Here is a 14,111-nt window from a genome sequence, read left to right on the forward strand (position 1 = left end):
AAGTGTAAAGCAGTCCATTAAAGGAGTGAAAGCCAGGCAGTGGCAGAGCCAGAGAGCTAGGCCGTTTTGAAGAACAATATGTTTTATTTTGCAGGAAGCCATGTGGGTTTTTTCCTACTCTTTCACCACTCAAGAGCAGGAAAATTATTTGGTTGCCTTTCCATCTGATGTCTCCCTGTTTCTACCCATGTCCCACACAGGTGCACCATCTTTCTAAAGGCATGGAATTTTATTTTTTTTTTATCATTCTCCTTAACTCATGGAGTCCCTAGGAAAGATGGCCATCTCTTCCCATGAAGTAGAACAGGCTCTTGCACAGCCAGAGTTCTGCTTTCATACATGACTTTACCCTAATCGATTTTTTTTGTTTTATTTAAAACATGTAAAAAGCCCCACTTGGTTTTGGCAACTCCATCTTTAAGTCACCCTCATTCTGTCTGTAGAGTAAGAAACCCAAAAGCCAAGTGAAAACGGCCACATGAAATACAGCACAGGCAGAGAGAAGCAAATCTGGGCTTTGGTCGCAGTTTAGCAGAACAGCGCTGCTGACCAAACGTTTCCTTGGAATTGTTTGGATTTTCCATGGATTTAAATTTACAGATCACTTGATAGTATTTATCAATGACTAATGCATCTCCACGGTATACCCCACTGTGAGTCATGGAAGACTGCAGTCAGCCTTAAGAAAAACATATAGAGAAGTAAAATCCATAATGTTTTATGCTACGCAAAAAAATTACAATAAGGCTGGAATTTAGTGGAGAAGCCAAGCAGGCTTTCTCTCCCTCCTTCAGGTCTCCAGTGCCTCAGGAGAAGAGCTAGATACCAAAGAAATGAATCATATATTGAATGCCAACCTCTATATGTCCAAACTCCATAATTACATGTTAATAAGAAGGCAAGCATTGTTCAAAATGCCAGTGGTATGAAATGAAGATTGCAACTAATGTAAGTACATCAAAAACCTAAAGAACCTTAGCACGATGTCCCAGCTGTAATGTCAAGGCAGAGTGAAAAGAAAAAAACGCAGTAAAAAATGCAAACCCAAGAATCTTAATTTCTCTCCTTCACTGCTAGCCATGCCTGGTTTTTGCAAGCTCTCTGACATGTACAGCTCTCCATGCCACAAGCAATTTGTTAGTGCAGTCATGGGCTTCTCCTCACTGTTCAACTCCAAGGTAGTACTCAAAATCCCACTGGTGTTCATGCTGATCCAAGCTCTGTGCTGCTCAGGACACTGGGACACCGACACTTTCTGCTGTGACGAGTTTTGCATTTCAAGCAAAGACCAAGATTCCTCCTCCCACCTTCCCAAATTTAACTGATGACATTTAATCTCTTCTTTGGCAGAACTTCATGTAAGTATTAAAAAAACTAAAAATACTGACTTCTCTGAGGGAGCAAACCAACTTGTTCCTCTGTGTTTCTGCTGTTTCACTCTTTGGCTCCTTTAATTCATGGGGGCTTGATGGTCCTTGGAGACAATCAGGTTGAGAAGACCTCTTGTGGCCTCCTGCTGAGAATGTGTTTTACGACATGCCACGTGTACGTAGCAGTCCCAGTGCTACAGGGAGGCAAGAGGGGATTTCACCTCCCGCTGCTTCCCCTGCAGCTCTGCTGGGGTCCCGGTGGCACAAAGACGTCGCTCGCCCTTCCCTGTGTCCGCACTGCCAAGCAGTGGCTCTGCTGACAAAGAGAAGGGCAGCTGGGTGGCAAGATCTCCAGGCAGAGTAGGGCAGGAGCTGGCAGACTTGGTTTGTGTCCAGGAGAGCAGGCGGGGAAGGACAGCTCTTCTCCCCCACGCAGCCGGTGACCAACTCCAGCCTGCCCTCCACGCTCAGGTTAGTACCTTGAGGCACTAGATGCATGAGCTATTGCAGCAGAAGGTCCTCCTTCCCCCAACATACCCTGTGGACTCCAGGCCATGCCAGCTTTCCACCCTGAGGAATCCTTGCAGGGGAACAACTCCTTCAGGACCAGGATTGCTCCTGGTTCCCTGAGTTCCTGGTAACAGTGGAAAACGCACAGACTGAAAAGAACAAGCTGCTCCAGAGTCCTACAACCGCTGCCTGGCCTTTGGGAAGGGAAGAGCAGCCCGAGCGTCCAGCTCAGAAGGCGGAGGGCCAGCACATGCCTCCAGTGTATCCCTTTCCCACTGCTTCACCAAACCTTCAGCACCTTCAAGGCTAACACTTGCTGAAAGAAGAGAAAGCTATTTGTTCTGCTACAGAAAACCTTGCCATCTGCTCCAGGGACTAAGAGGACACATCCAGGATCACCGTTTCCACCACACACCACCCTTCACACTGCAGCCAAGCAGCCTCACTCATCCATTCCAAAATATACAAGATTATATTTGGGTCAAACTTTGATACCCCCGAGCAACACAGAACACTTCATCCTCTTGAAAGCAGGTCCGCAGGCAGCAAACGGTGGTTTGAAAATACATGGTGGTGACAAAGAGCCATCCCAGGCCATCAGCTGTGGTTGCCCTCATCAGATCATTCACAGCTAAAGAGCAACACTGAGAAAACAAACAGCAGTATCGATTCCAGCAAACACAGTTATTAGTTAGAGTTGTTATTTTAAAAGCACATACTGAGAAGTTTTCCCTTTTCCAGCTGCTTATTTTGTTTTATTCGAACAAAACCCATGGACATTAATTTTAGCTGTACTTAATTGAATAATTTCTCTGGGGAATAGTTCAGGGCGAGTTTTAAAGCTGCCTGTTTCCAAGAGCCATTACTAATTGGCATATACCACAGTGTCAGTGTGCCAACCAAAATAGTACGCTTTAATGTTACTGGAACTACTCTCAGTCCAGATGTGTTGAGAACTCCCAGTGATATAAGGCAGGCAATAACTATATTCACATGATATGGTATTTTGAGTATCCTTCCCCAGTTATCTGGAAGGAGATAATAGTCTCCTTCACCAGAAATATTCAAGTGTAAAGCCAGGTCATTTGTTCCTCCCCTTTACTCCCAACAAGTAACCTTTCCTTTTTATTTACCGTGTTTAAAGCAGACCAGCACAGTTACCTAGTTATCAAATGCACATTAATATTTAAAAAAAAACAAACAAAAAAACAACAAACAAACAAAAACCCCAAACCCCTCTTGCAAGAATTATCAAAGGTTGCCTCTGATTTACAGCATTCACTTAAGTCACCATTGCCATACACCCAGTGCACTCTGTTCAGTATGTGGCACACCAAGCCCACAGCAAGCGCTGGCTCCTTGTACTTGTAGTCATCTCTTATTTTTATTCAAATCCAAAATCTGAGTGCTCTAGCAACAAAACCAGAGATTTTTAGCCCAGACTATCAAAACTTCCAGCAAAATCTTCACGTTATAGGGACAATGTCGTTAAACTATTTTTCTATAGACTCACTTTGAGAGAAAGCAAGGAAATACTGCTAACAGATAAAATAATCATAAATTCTGCATCTCTAGGAAAGCCTGGAGCACTAAGAGACTGGAAGGCTACTTACATTCATATAACAAAACCCTGCCAATCAAAACACTTTTCGTGGTATGATATGTTTGTTTTCTGCAAACTTATAGCAAAAAATGAAAGGACAGAAGCTAATTCAGACTCTGTATTTGTTTGTTTTCCCTTTATCCAAAATCTAAGCAGGATTTTTAAAATACTGCCTTCAGAAATTCTTCATAATATTCACCCCTACATTCTTTTGGTAACTCTAATTTATCCCAAGTTTGTACACCATTGCAATACTTTTCCACAGATGTCAATAGCTTTAATTACAAATATGCATCAGTTGCCATAATTACACTAGGGTAGAAGATATAGCAATTCCCCATAAAACACCACTAAAACCTGGTTTTTAGTTTAGGTTTCTGGTCCATTACTCAAAAAAAAATTTTTAAAAAAATCACTTAAGTTATACTCCATGCAGCTGTTGTCACTTTAAGATCTACTTGACAACTACTATTTCCACACTTCTTAAAGTGTGGACCCATCACAGTAATGTAATGTAATGTAATCCTTGTGGATACCAAAGAACCAGGCCTTAGTCCCACTGAAAAAAAAATTAAAAAAAATAACACAGTGAGACAGCATCTCATCTACTTGGGTCACAGCCACCTCAACCCAGATATACACCTCTCTTCCATGAGATAAAAATCAATTCTCATCCATTTTCTCAACTCTGAGAGTAACTGTAGTTAATGCATCTACGGGAGGACTCTCTTAAAAGCCAGCACGTTGCCTACTAAGGGTTTACTCACAAGAGGTGCTCCCCATAAATCCGCCCTCGCCTTGCATGCCATCCGTCAGCCCAACAATACATCACGACTGCCCGACCCCGGGCCGGCCAGCGAGACGGGGCTGTGAACGTCTCTTTGATGAACTGGGGCTGTGAAAGATGCCGCAGCACGCTGATGGATAACCCTCCGAGGCCGGCTCCTTCCTCCCGGACAAAGGCCCCGTCACTTGGGAGTCCTGGCAGAAGTTTCCCAAGCACCTTTGAAAGAAAAAAAACTCATTTCTCAAAACCTGCCTATGAGACAGCTCCAGCTCTAAGGCGATTTAAAGCGATGATTATAAATGGCTAATGTCATTTTGTCCCCACGAGAAAAATCACCAAATTGTTTGGCTTTGCTGGGAGCGAGGCTGAGCGGAATCACCCCGCTCTGTGGCAAGTGCCTTCAAAGAAAGAAATACTGAAATTCCTGACATGTCTAGCAGGCTGCGCAGGATGTATAAACTCATTCCTACACAAATTAAAGAAAACTCAATCCAAAAAGCAGGACCGATCCATTCCCAAAGTGTTAACTGTAACACTATTTCCAACCCACGAGAGTGTCCCACATTTTTTACATTAAAAACCTTAAAAGTTAGTGAAACACTTCATTGCTGCCACGGTCCCTACAACTGAGAATAATTCAACAACTGGAGATTAAGTGCTCTCAGCTTCGAAGCAGATTAAGGAAGATTGGAAAAAATGACCAGCAGTGCTCTTGCATAGCTGGAGACCAAAAATATATTACATGGACTGCAGTTTGAGGAGCAAAAAGGGAATGTAACTCAACGTGCTGATGTGATGCTGACTTTAGTGATTCAAGCTTAAGTGGTGCGTTCCTTTCCTTCCAGTTTCAGTCATTTAATGAACGGGCAGTGCCACTCTCAGGTGGTAGACACACAGACCAGTGACCTGCCACATGCCGGAGGGTTTCTCAGGGTGACTGACACAGTATGGAGCTCATCCCCTGCCATTAACCCTTACCCTTTCAAAGGAAGATGGGGTTTGTTGTTTCCTTTTCTTTTTTTTTTTTTTTAAATGAAAAGGCATTTTAGAAATTTGATGAGCACCCTTCCCCCAGACAAGCCAATCTAACCCTACAGTCTGTCTCTGAAGGAGCAGCTCAAACACCATGACCTCCTCATCAATAATCTCTGCAGCACCCCAACATCACACAGCAGCTGATGCAAAATTTACTTTAAAAAAATTCCACTGGTCAAGTCCTGGCCCCTGATTATGGGAAGGTGTCAGATGGGGCTAGGAGTTCACATAATCTTTTCAATTATCTTAATGTATAGCCGTAAGGAAGATGCCCTTCAGCATGCCCATACCAAAGCGATGCAGATCAGTGACAGCACGCTGGAACACACCAGAAGGGGTCATGAGGCCAGGTGGAAAGATATTCCTCTCCAGCCCATCCCTTACACGCATAGGAGCTGACAAGAACTCCAGGAAAGTTCACCAAAACCACGCTCAAAACGACCAACCACCTCTGCCAACTGCTAAAAGCTTATTTCTACCAGCCAACAGGTACCGCCAGTCTCCTCCGCTCTATACATCTGCAGTCAAACCTCTTCTAAAATAACTCAGTCTCACTGGAGCATTAAGAGACTTGTTCAATTCTGCTCAAGGTATTTAGAGAAGAGGAAAATGCAGAACCATGTATCAGTTAGTTGTCAAGCCTGCAAAACACAACCGCCATTTTAATAAACATTCAGGTTGGTAATAAGCCAAGAGAGCATCACAGTATTCACCACAAGAGCATCATGCTGTGGACAGCTGCATGGCATTATCCTCTTGGATCACAAACGAGGAGGAAAGCCACTTTAGAATTGGTCTGCCAATCATGGGAGGAACCAGAAAACTTGCAAGTGCTTCATGGTTACAGTATTGAAAGCAGCTGATAAAGCTAAGGTCAACCCAGGCACCTGGGACTGATCTCCAGCTGACATACTTCATCAAGCTCTACTGGAATCAATGGTAAATTGACTAAATTAGCAAGAGGAATACATCATCTAACAACATGTTCAGAGCTGAGCAAATACCAGGAATCAGATGCACTGCAGTGAAGGACCTCCTCTGATATTGCTGGAATTATTTGCATCCTACCTGCTCAGTCGTCTGCCCAGAAGTCTGAAACAGACCAAAAGCAGAAAAAGACATCACTTGAGTTGATGGCTCAGAAATATTCTATTCCAAGTCTGTAGTCATGGAAAAAGTTCAGATTACTCAGAGAAGCGGTTAAAACAACAGAAAGGGTGGAAGAAGAACTTCCACAGATAAGACGACCTCAAGTCTATGAATCCTGGTTAGCCTTAGCTAATGATTTTCTTTCTTCCCACTTCCTTCCACCAAAAGTTGTGCCAACTTTCCACATGCCCTCCCATGGATTTTCTGCAGATGTGGCTGAACACTTACTGTTTAGCGTGGCTCTGTGCCCATGGATTTTTGCAGAGCAAGGAAAGGCTCTTATACAGAGGGAGCCCTTATACAGCTGCTCCACTCCTCTATGATTTTCTCCTTTCTACAGTTCATTTGTTGGAAGGACCAAAAGTGATTAATTGGCAAAAGCTGCACAAAGCTGAGGGTTTAGTGCCACTAAGCAACATGTCTGTAAGACACTTCAGAAGACCGTGGCTAAATACTGGTTTGATCTCGATGCACGAGTTCTGAATTCCTGTGTGACGAACTCCAGCACAGGAAGGAAACCTTAAGCCTCCACTTTATCAAGCTACACAAATACACAGTTTATCAAACTGAAGAGATTACTAGTGCTTATTGTGCTTCTCCTGCAACTGTTTGCAGAAGTTGACTGTTTGATCGCTCTCAGATGTATGGGAACAAATCAGCACACTACCTTACTGCAGCAGCAGCAAGAGTACATACCTCAAACATTTTCTCTAGCCAAACTACTTTGTTTCAAAAAACAAAAAACAAAAAAAAAAAACCCACCCCAAAACCAAAACAAACAAAAAAAGGGAAAGAATGTGAATACATACAGGACAAAAAATTAACTCCTAGCTCTGTGTGTGCATTCTCAAAGTCATTATTTCCAATTACTCAACTTACAACATCCCACTTAAAAAAAACATACACTGATACTACAAAAGGCACTTTTAGCCTAGGGTTATTTTCTTCCTAATTTTTAACTAGGAAAAATGTAAGCCATTTTTGTCATTTGTTAAACCCTTTTCTTAGCATACTTGTACTAATCTGTTGTTCCACAACATGGTAAAAAGACAGAGATCTTTCTGACAATAACAAATATCAACTGGATATACAAAACGTGCCTCTTCTACTTGCAAAATCACTGGTCTACAGAGGCTTCCTAAATCTGATCAGAACACCAACCAGATTATTAGTGCCAAATAAAACGCCACAAGCTTTTTACTTTACAACCCCAGTTTCAATAAATCACAATGCAAAGCTCTGCCATCTCTACCCCATTATATTTCTCAAGGCAACTTGAGAAAGACCTGCCCTATAAGATCTGCCCTTTTTAACTTGTGAGGCTGAGTTCAATTTTAAGACATCTGGTAGTACAGGCTCCTAATGTCTGCTCTTTCCATATGGGCTGGGAGAAAGTTATAGATGTTTTCATCTTTTCTTTGAAAGGACAATGAACTCTTGCTGCATCATTTCCAACCCAAATAATTCTGAAACCCAAACGGATATTAATTGATAGATGCATTGTACAAATCTTCACGAGCACAAAGGATCAGATTCAATGGCTTGGCTGAGGCCATTATGTTTCTCTCTAAAAAAATGTTTTGGACATTAAACACCACTATTATACCCTTTTCCAATTCAGTCATGCTTTAGAGAATCCCCGTACTCTGGTCAGACCCTTCACCCCGCAATGGGGACGATAGTGAACAGCCGCTGCAGCAGACCCACACCACCTGGGCCTTCCTCCACACACCCTGAAAACAAGGATAATCCTATTTATAAGCCCCCTCATGAAACTGGGGGGAGGGGGGGCAGTTTGTCAAATTGCAAAGCGTGAGCTACTGTCTTTACTTACGAATATTGGGGAAACACTGTCATTTCCAAGTAAGCACCCACAGTTGTCCCCCCCATCTCTACACATCTTTTAGCAGAAGCAATACCCCTACCATTCTTTAACCTGCACAAATTGCATGAAGATGCATAATTTGATTATTTGATATTTTGTAAAATCTTATGAAGCTTTTGATACGGGCAGTAACAGGTGCACTGAAAGCCGAAGGGTACCTGCAGCCTGCCCAAAGATGACACACTTTCAAATCTCTGGATTTTGAAGTTTCACACCACCGGCTAACAGCAGTATTTCAAGACTTCAGATGTTCGGTTCTGGGCCTCAATCTTAAATTATTTTTTCAAATGCTCTTAAAACACATTTAATCCTTTGTTTTCTTTCCGAGGAGAAAGGTTTCACATCTGGACTGTCAACCTGCATTCCAAAGCATTAGCCTGGCAAATTAAAGCAGCTGAGCTGTAAATCTCCAAGAAGAGGACTTGTCATGGAAATCGCAACTCAGCATTAACTATGAGCCCAGTTCAGCAAGAAAGCCAACATAAAAAGCCCAAACAATGCAGGCGGCCTCAAGACAACTTTGAAAATGAATCCTGCTGTCTGATAGAGCAAGCTAACCTAACTTAACCAACCCAGACTTGTAGCAGCATCTTTGTACCTGGCTTTAATCTGAAACAGTCACAGAAGAGCCCATCAGTTACGTAGCTGAATTATGCAGATCGTTTTCTACAACCAGCACCCCAATTTGATGAGAAGACTGCAGTTTTCAAATGTACCTTGTGAAAGCTGAATGCTCAGTCCCCATTAACTCCAAGAGAGCCAAGGTCCTCGTTCCCTTGGACTGCCACCTCTAATGGCTCTCTTCTAGGTATGAATTACACAAGCAGTAAGATAGAAAGCAACCAGATGAGTTCCAAAGAATTAAATTCTTCCAGCCAGACTTCAATGGAAATCCAAACGCCAGCAATGCTGATGCAAACTGGAACCAGCAGCAAAAGGGTGCAGAACGGTAAAAATGAAAAATAGAAAAATCGTGATCTCCCCAGTGCCCCAGGATAACGGCATGTTACTGAAGTGTCTCAGCTAATGTAATAAAAAAGTGTTAATGTAACATTTTTTGATCATTGCACCATTTATTTATTCAGATTTTCACATTTATAAGTTAGCTGCTAAAAAGAATTCCATTTTTGCTATTAATTTTTTTTTTCCTTTAGAGGGAAAGCAGTTTTGGAAAAAAACAACTTAAAGCTTAAATCAGCTCTAGAGCAGCTTGGAAGAAAAGACTGGCTGATCCACAGAAGACACCTAAGGAACAATGGTCTGGTTGGTTAACTCTTCTGTCAGCACTCACTTCACAAAACACTCTGCAGTCTAACTCAATTACTTTTAATACTTTATTCTAAAGTACTTTATTAAATCTCTCTTCCTACCAACCATACAATGCAGAGCTTTGTGTGTTGGGGTCTTAAGATTTTTTCATTCTTTCAGCTCTAGTTCCCTGCCTGTGTCTCTACTGACCTATGCCACACCAGGTATGAGTTCATCTCTTCCCCTTCGCTGCTGAACACCATGGCCTCTTACTTTTTCCAAAAACTGGACAAACACTCTACATGATCAATTCAAAACAGTTCTGTTGAATTAACAGCGTTACCGCAACGCTCTGCTGCGGCAAGAAGTCTGCCAAAAAATACCCTTATCCTATAACGACCGTAACTGTTACGTAGCCAGCTTGCTAACATATAGTTACTAGAACCACATTGAGTCTTTCCTGTCTGGTTCCTGAATGAACAAGAAAACACATAGAAGTTTTGCCCCAAACTAAGACGAGTAGTATGATACAAGTACTATGATACCTGTACCTTGATACCTAAAGGAAAAACATTCCGTACAACCACGTTATTATCTACCCACATCACTGCTATCAGCATCCTGGGCCACCAGAGCAGCAGCTTCTACTGTTTTTGTGATATTACCTACCAACTTTTCCCATTCTGCCCCCCATCTTGTACCCTCCACCTCCTGTCCACCGACTCGGTAAGCTCCAGGCTAAATGTACATGCGTATCCATGTCCGATTTCTCCCAAGGGCATCAGAAGCGAGAGGTCAGGGGGAAGAGACAACACAGGCTGCACCTGACTCCTGCCTTCCCCGGAGGTGATCCTGCCGTGACAACGTTGTGTACATCCCTTCTCTGGGAGGTGCTGGAGGATTACCCTGTGTCTTCTATCTGCAAACCTTTCAACAAAAGACACTATTATAAGATTAAAACCCAGCTGAAGTAATTGTGTATGGAAATTCCTTTTATTAGGGCTGTGGATCGAGTCTTATCAGGTTTCACGGCTCAGAGAGCGGACTCTGGCAGGCAGGCATGTTTGTTAATAGCTATTCCAGCTGTGGTCGACTATTTTTACTCACCTGTTTTTTGTCATGCTGAAACAAGACACACCACCATGTTCTGTGACAGATATTTTCGTTAGAGTAACACATTTCTACTTCATCACTTAATATCAAGTGCTCAGCATAATTAAACCAGTTACCACAACACCTCTGCCATCCAGCATGCGGATACCCCATTCATTGCTCACGACACCAGAGAGCTGTAGCTTACTCCTGGCACAGGTCTCAAAATGGAAAAAACCCTGGATAAGCCACTAGAAGAGCATCCGCTCCAGCCTACAGTCCAGAAGCAGGTATCCAAAAGTTCAAGTTAATGCTTGAAACAGGGTGAAAATCATTGCAACAGGCAAAGGACAGTAAACAACAGGCAAGAATTTGACCAAACAGTGTAAATGTCATCATGGGGTTATGTTCCTATATCCACTATAGAGCACTGCACCACTGTAACCAAGAGTCAAAGGAACTTCGAGGAAGCCCTCCAGTCAGGAGCTTCAGGCAGCCTAGGACATTTATTCCAGGAATGACCACCTTTGTGGTGGTACTCAGCACCCAGCTTAAAAACTTGTCATCTCCAAGGTCTAACACTTACGGTACTACAAAGGTGAGCCACCAGGTACCAGCTGGTAGGTATATATAACATGCCACCAGACAGACAGCAAAGGGATATGAAACAGCAATAGAAACACAGAAAAAAACACAGAAGAAAGGGTTGAGGAGATCAAATATGCTGGCAGAAAGAAATGGGATGGCCTGGCAAGCTGGCATGTTCCCTGACCTCAAACTTGACTGCCCAGATTGGTTCAGGCATTTTGATTTTCTACCTCAAGCTGTGATCACTAGGCATCAGCTCCTTCTCAAGGAGGCTTAAACAGAGCACTGAAAACCCACCTGTCAAAGCCTGACATCCTTCTCCCACCAGCAACTGAACACACAGCCGGCCTGAAACACATTCCTCTTAGGTAATACCCAATGCATTTTGAAATCTCAGCTGAGCAAAACCTTCAGCTCACCAGCTTCCCTTTCCTCTCCTACTAGCTCCTATTTTCCAAACTCTGAATGTCCTGGAGACGCTGCTTACAAGAGAAGACACACAGAAAACAGGCTGTCTGCTGAACTGCTCTGCTGTAAAGTGTTATTATGTGCAATATGGAAAAGTAAGAGAGCACAGCTCAAGCCAGACAGAAGATGCTGCTTTTATCAGGGCACTTCAGCAGTGTCCAAGAGAAGACTTCTTTGAGAATAACTTCGCAGAAGGACACAAATTTCTCATTTCTTTTCTTGTCCTGGGCACACTTATAAAAAGTCCAGTCTGGCTTCTCAGATGCCATTGTCACCATCACGTGTGGAGTTCAGGTACTTTAAATGACTTTTAAAGTCAGTTGTTCTCACTTCCAGCAAATTCCTCACCCTCTGCTGCAGCTGAAATTTTAAGACGCTGGGAAGAACAACACATATAACTTCACATAACCCAGTGGGATTTAGCGCTTAACATCCTTGCAGAAGAGGAAGGCAACACAAGACCACGTAACAATCCTAGAGCTCAACCTGCAGAAGCTCCTACAGCCAAACCAAACCTGCCTGGTCCCGGATTAGTACTACAGCAGGACAAAATTCGCAGTACTGGCTGAAATCACCATCGGCATCACATCAGAAGGGTCACCGTCACCAACAAACGCTGTGCACCACCAAATCAGGCCCCGGAACATCACACCTGCACGGAGCTGCATCCACCCCAAGCAGTGCTGATGAAACTGGATGCACCAAGTTTCCATGTTTCAAGCCCACTAACACAAGCTTGGGCACTTCCACTCCATCCAGCCCCAAATAACCAGATACATGCCTTCAAAGGTCTTTGAAACTTTATTCTTATAAGTTTAGGGCTGCAGATGTTTAAACAATTAGCAAAATATCATCCATACTCTAAGCATCCTTCTTGCTTCAAGTTTTCTCCTTTCTCCTGGCCAGAGGAGAATGATGCGTGCACCTGTGGATGCAGAGAGCAGATTAAAGCCCCAAAGCAGCGACCGAGTTAGCTCAACACACCAGCCATCTCCCAGGCATCTCCTCCTGTACCGATCGATAGCGCTACTCGTACTGGCCTGTCATAATTCTGGACTAAATGAAAACCAAACACCAAAACGAGCGCTCATTTTCTGATGTTTATTGGCTGAGGTAATGGGTCTGAGCAAAAAACGTTGCTTTCACAGGGCAGAACACACTGTTTATAATGCAAGCTTTTGAAGTCCAGCACGAAAAAAAATAAAGAGGGTTTTGTTGTTTTGTGTGCAGGGTTTTTTCCCCCCTTCTTTTTTGAACGATGTGATACAAACCAGCTTGATACACAAATTAGAGGTGATCTCATCAGTCCATTAGCCCAACTAAAGCAAGACCATCACTTGCAAGGGGATGTGCTGGCTAGATACTACTGATTGGCCTGTGAGTAGCATTAATATGGGGGTACAAATGCAGCCTTCATTACACAGGCAAGGCATGGCTCCCAGCTTTCAATCTGCTGCAAACAGTTTCGCTGTATTGAAAAGTGGGATTTTAGAGTAGCGTCTCACACTTACCGCTCTAGTATTTAGGCAGAGACTATGGCTAGTCTTGCCACCTCTCTTGATAGAAGGAAATGACCTACAGACATCATATGCATCGCTGATTCACACGAAACAGATGCCTTGTACAGAGTGTCAGCCCCTGAAAGGAGGGGAGGAAAAGCACTTGAAAATTCAGTAAGAATAGTAAAATGTGGTTTAGAAGCTTTCGCCTTTCATTTCTCATAAACTAGAACTCCATCACATCTTTCCACCAAGTTTCTTTTGATTTCTTTGTTGTAGAATGAACAATGCTTGAAAGCTAAGAAAGTCTCATTTCTAAGATGTTTCTGTTTTCAATCGAGCAGCAGAACTATTTATTTTCCTAGCCAGTGATGGAATTAAACAATTTGTCTTTGAAAACTCTATAAGCCTTCACCCTGACAAACCCCCCATCTGCTTTTCAGATTAAGGTACTTTGATTTTTACCAGCTAAAGGTTTATGAACTGCTGTATAAACCCAATTACTCTCATAGTAAATTATTTAAAGCTTACATGTTATTTTTTAAATTTTTCCCCATGGAGTACTCTGGAGATTCGGAAAAGAAAAGGCTCACTAGGGCGTTTTGAATTAAAAATGCGTAACAGGAAAAACCATGGAGCTTCCAGAAACTCGGAATAAAAAAACCCCTCAACACAGTTAAGTGAGGATGAGACACACCCCAGGAGAGACTTTTCAGGGTAGGACTGTTAAAAAAAGAAAAAAAAAAAAAGCTCCATTTCGGTGTGAGGAAGTTTTTTAAAAACAGATTAAGTTTCATCTGAGGTAGTATTTATTCCTTAGCTGGTCCCTGTCTCATTTCCTGATTGAAAACAGGGATAGGAGAGATCTTTGTGTACT

At 42.8% G+C, this 14,111-nt stretch overlaps 1 protein-coding gene across 2 annotated transcripts in view; it reads right to left on the reverse strand.

Moving 5' to 3' along the window:
* The window catches only part of STX8 (syntaxin 8), a 112,558-nt gene that overhangs the window by 52,252 nt on the left and 46,195 nt on the right, over positions 1–14,111 (reverse strand). Inside the window, exon 7 of one of the 2 annotated variants that reach the window (XM_049812723.1) lies at positions 13,247–13,373. The exons of the other annotated variant lie outside the window; for it this stretch is intronic. Coding sequence (XP_049668680.1) covers positions 13,258–13,373 — 116 coding nt within the window. The 3' untranslated portion in view covers positions 13,247–13,257. The remainder of the gene's footprint in view (positions 1–13,246; positions 13,374–14,111) is intronic. 2 annotated transcript variants of the gene reach the window in all.

Source organism: Accipiter gentilis, chromosome 10 (assembly GCF_929443795.1).
Source record: "Accipiter gentilis chromosome 10, bAccGen1.1, whole genome shotgun sequence".
Classification (NCBI taxonomy): Eukaryota; Metazoa; Chordata; class Aves; order Accipitriformes; family Accipitridae; genus Astur; species Astur gentilis.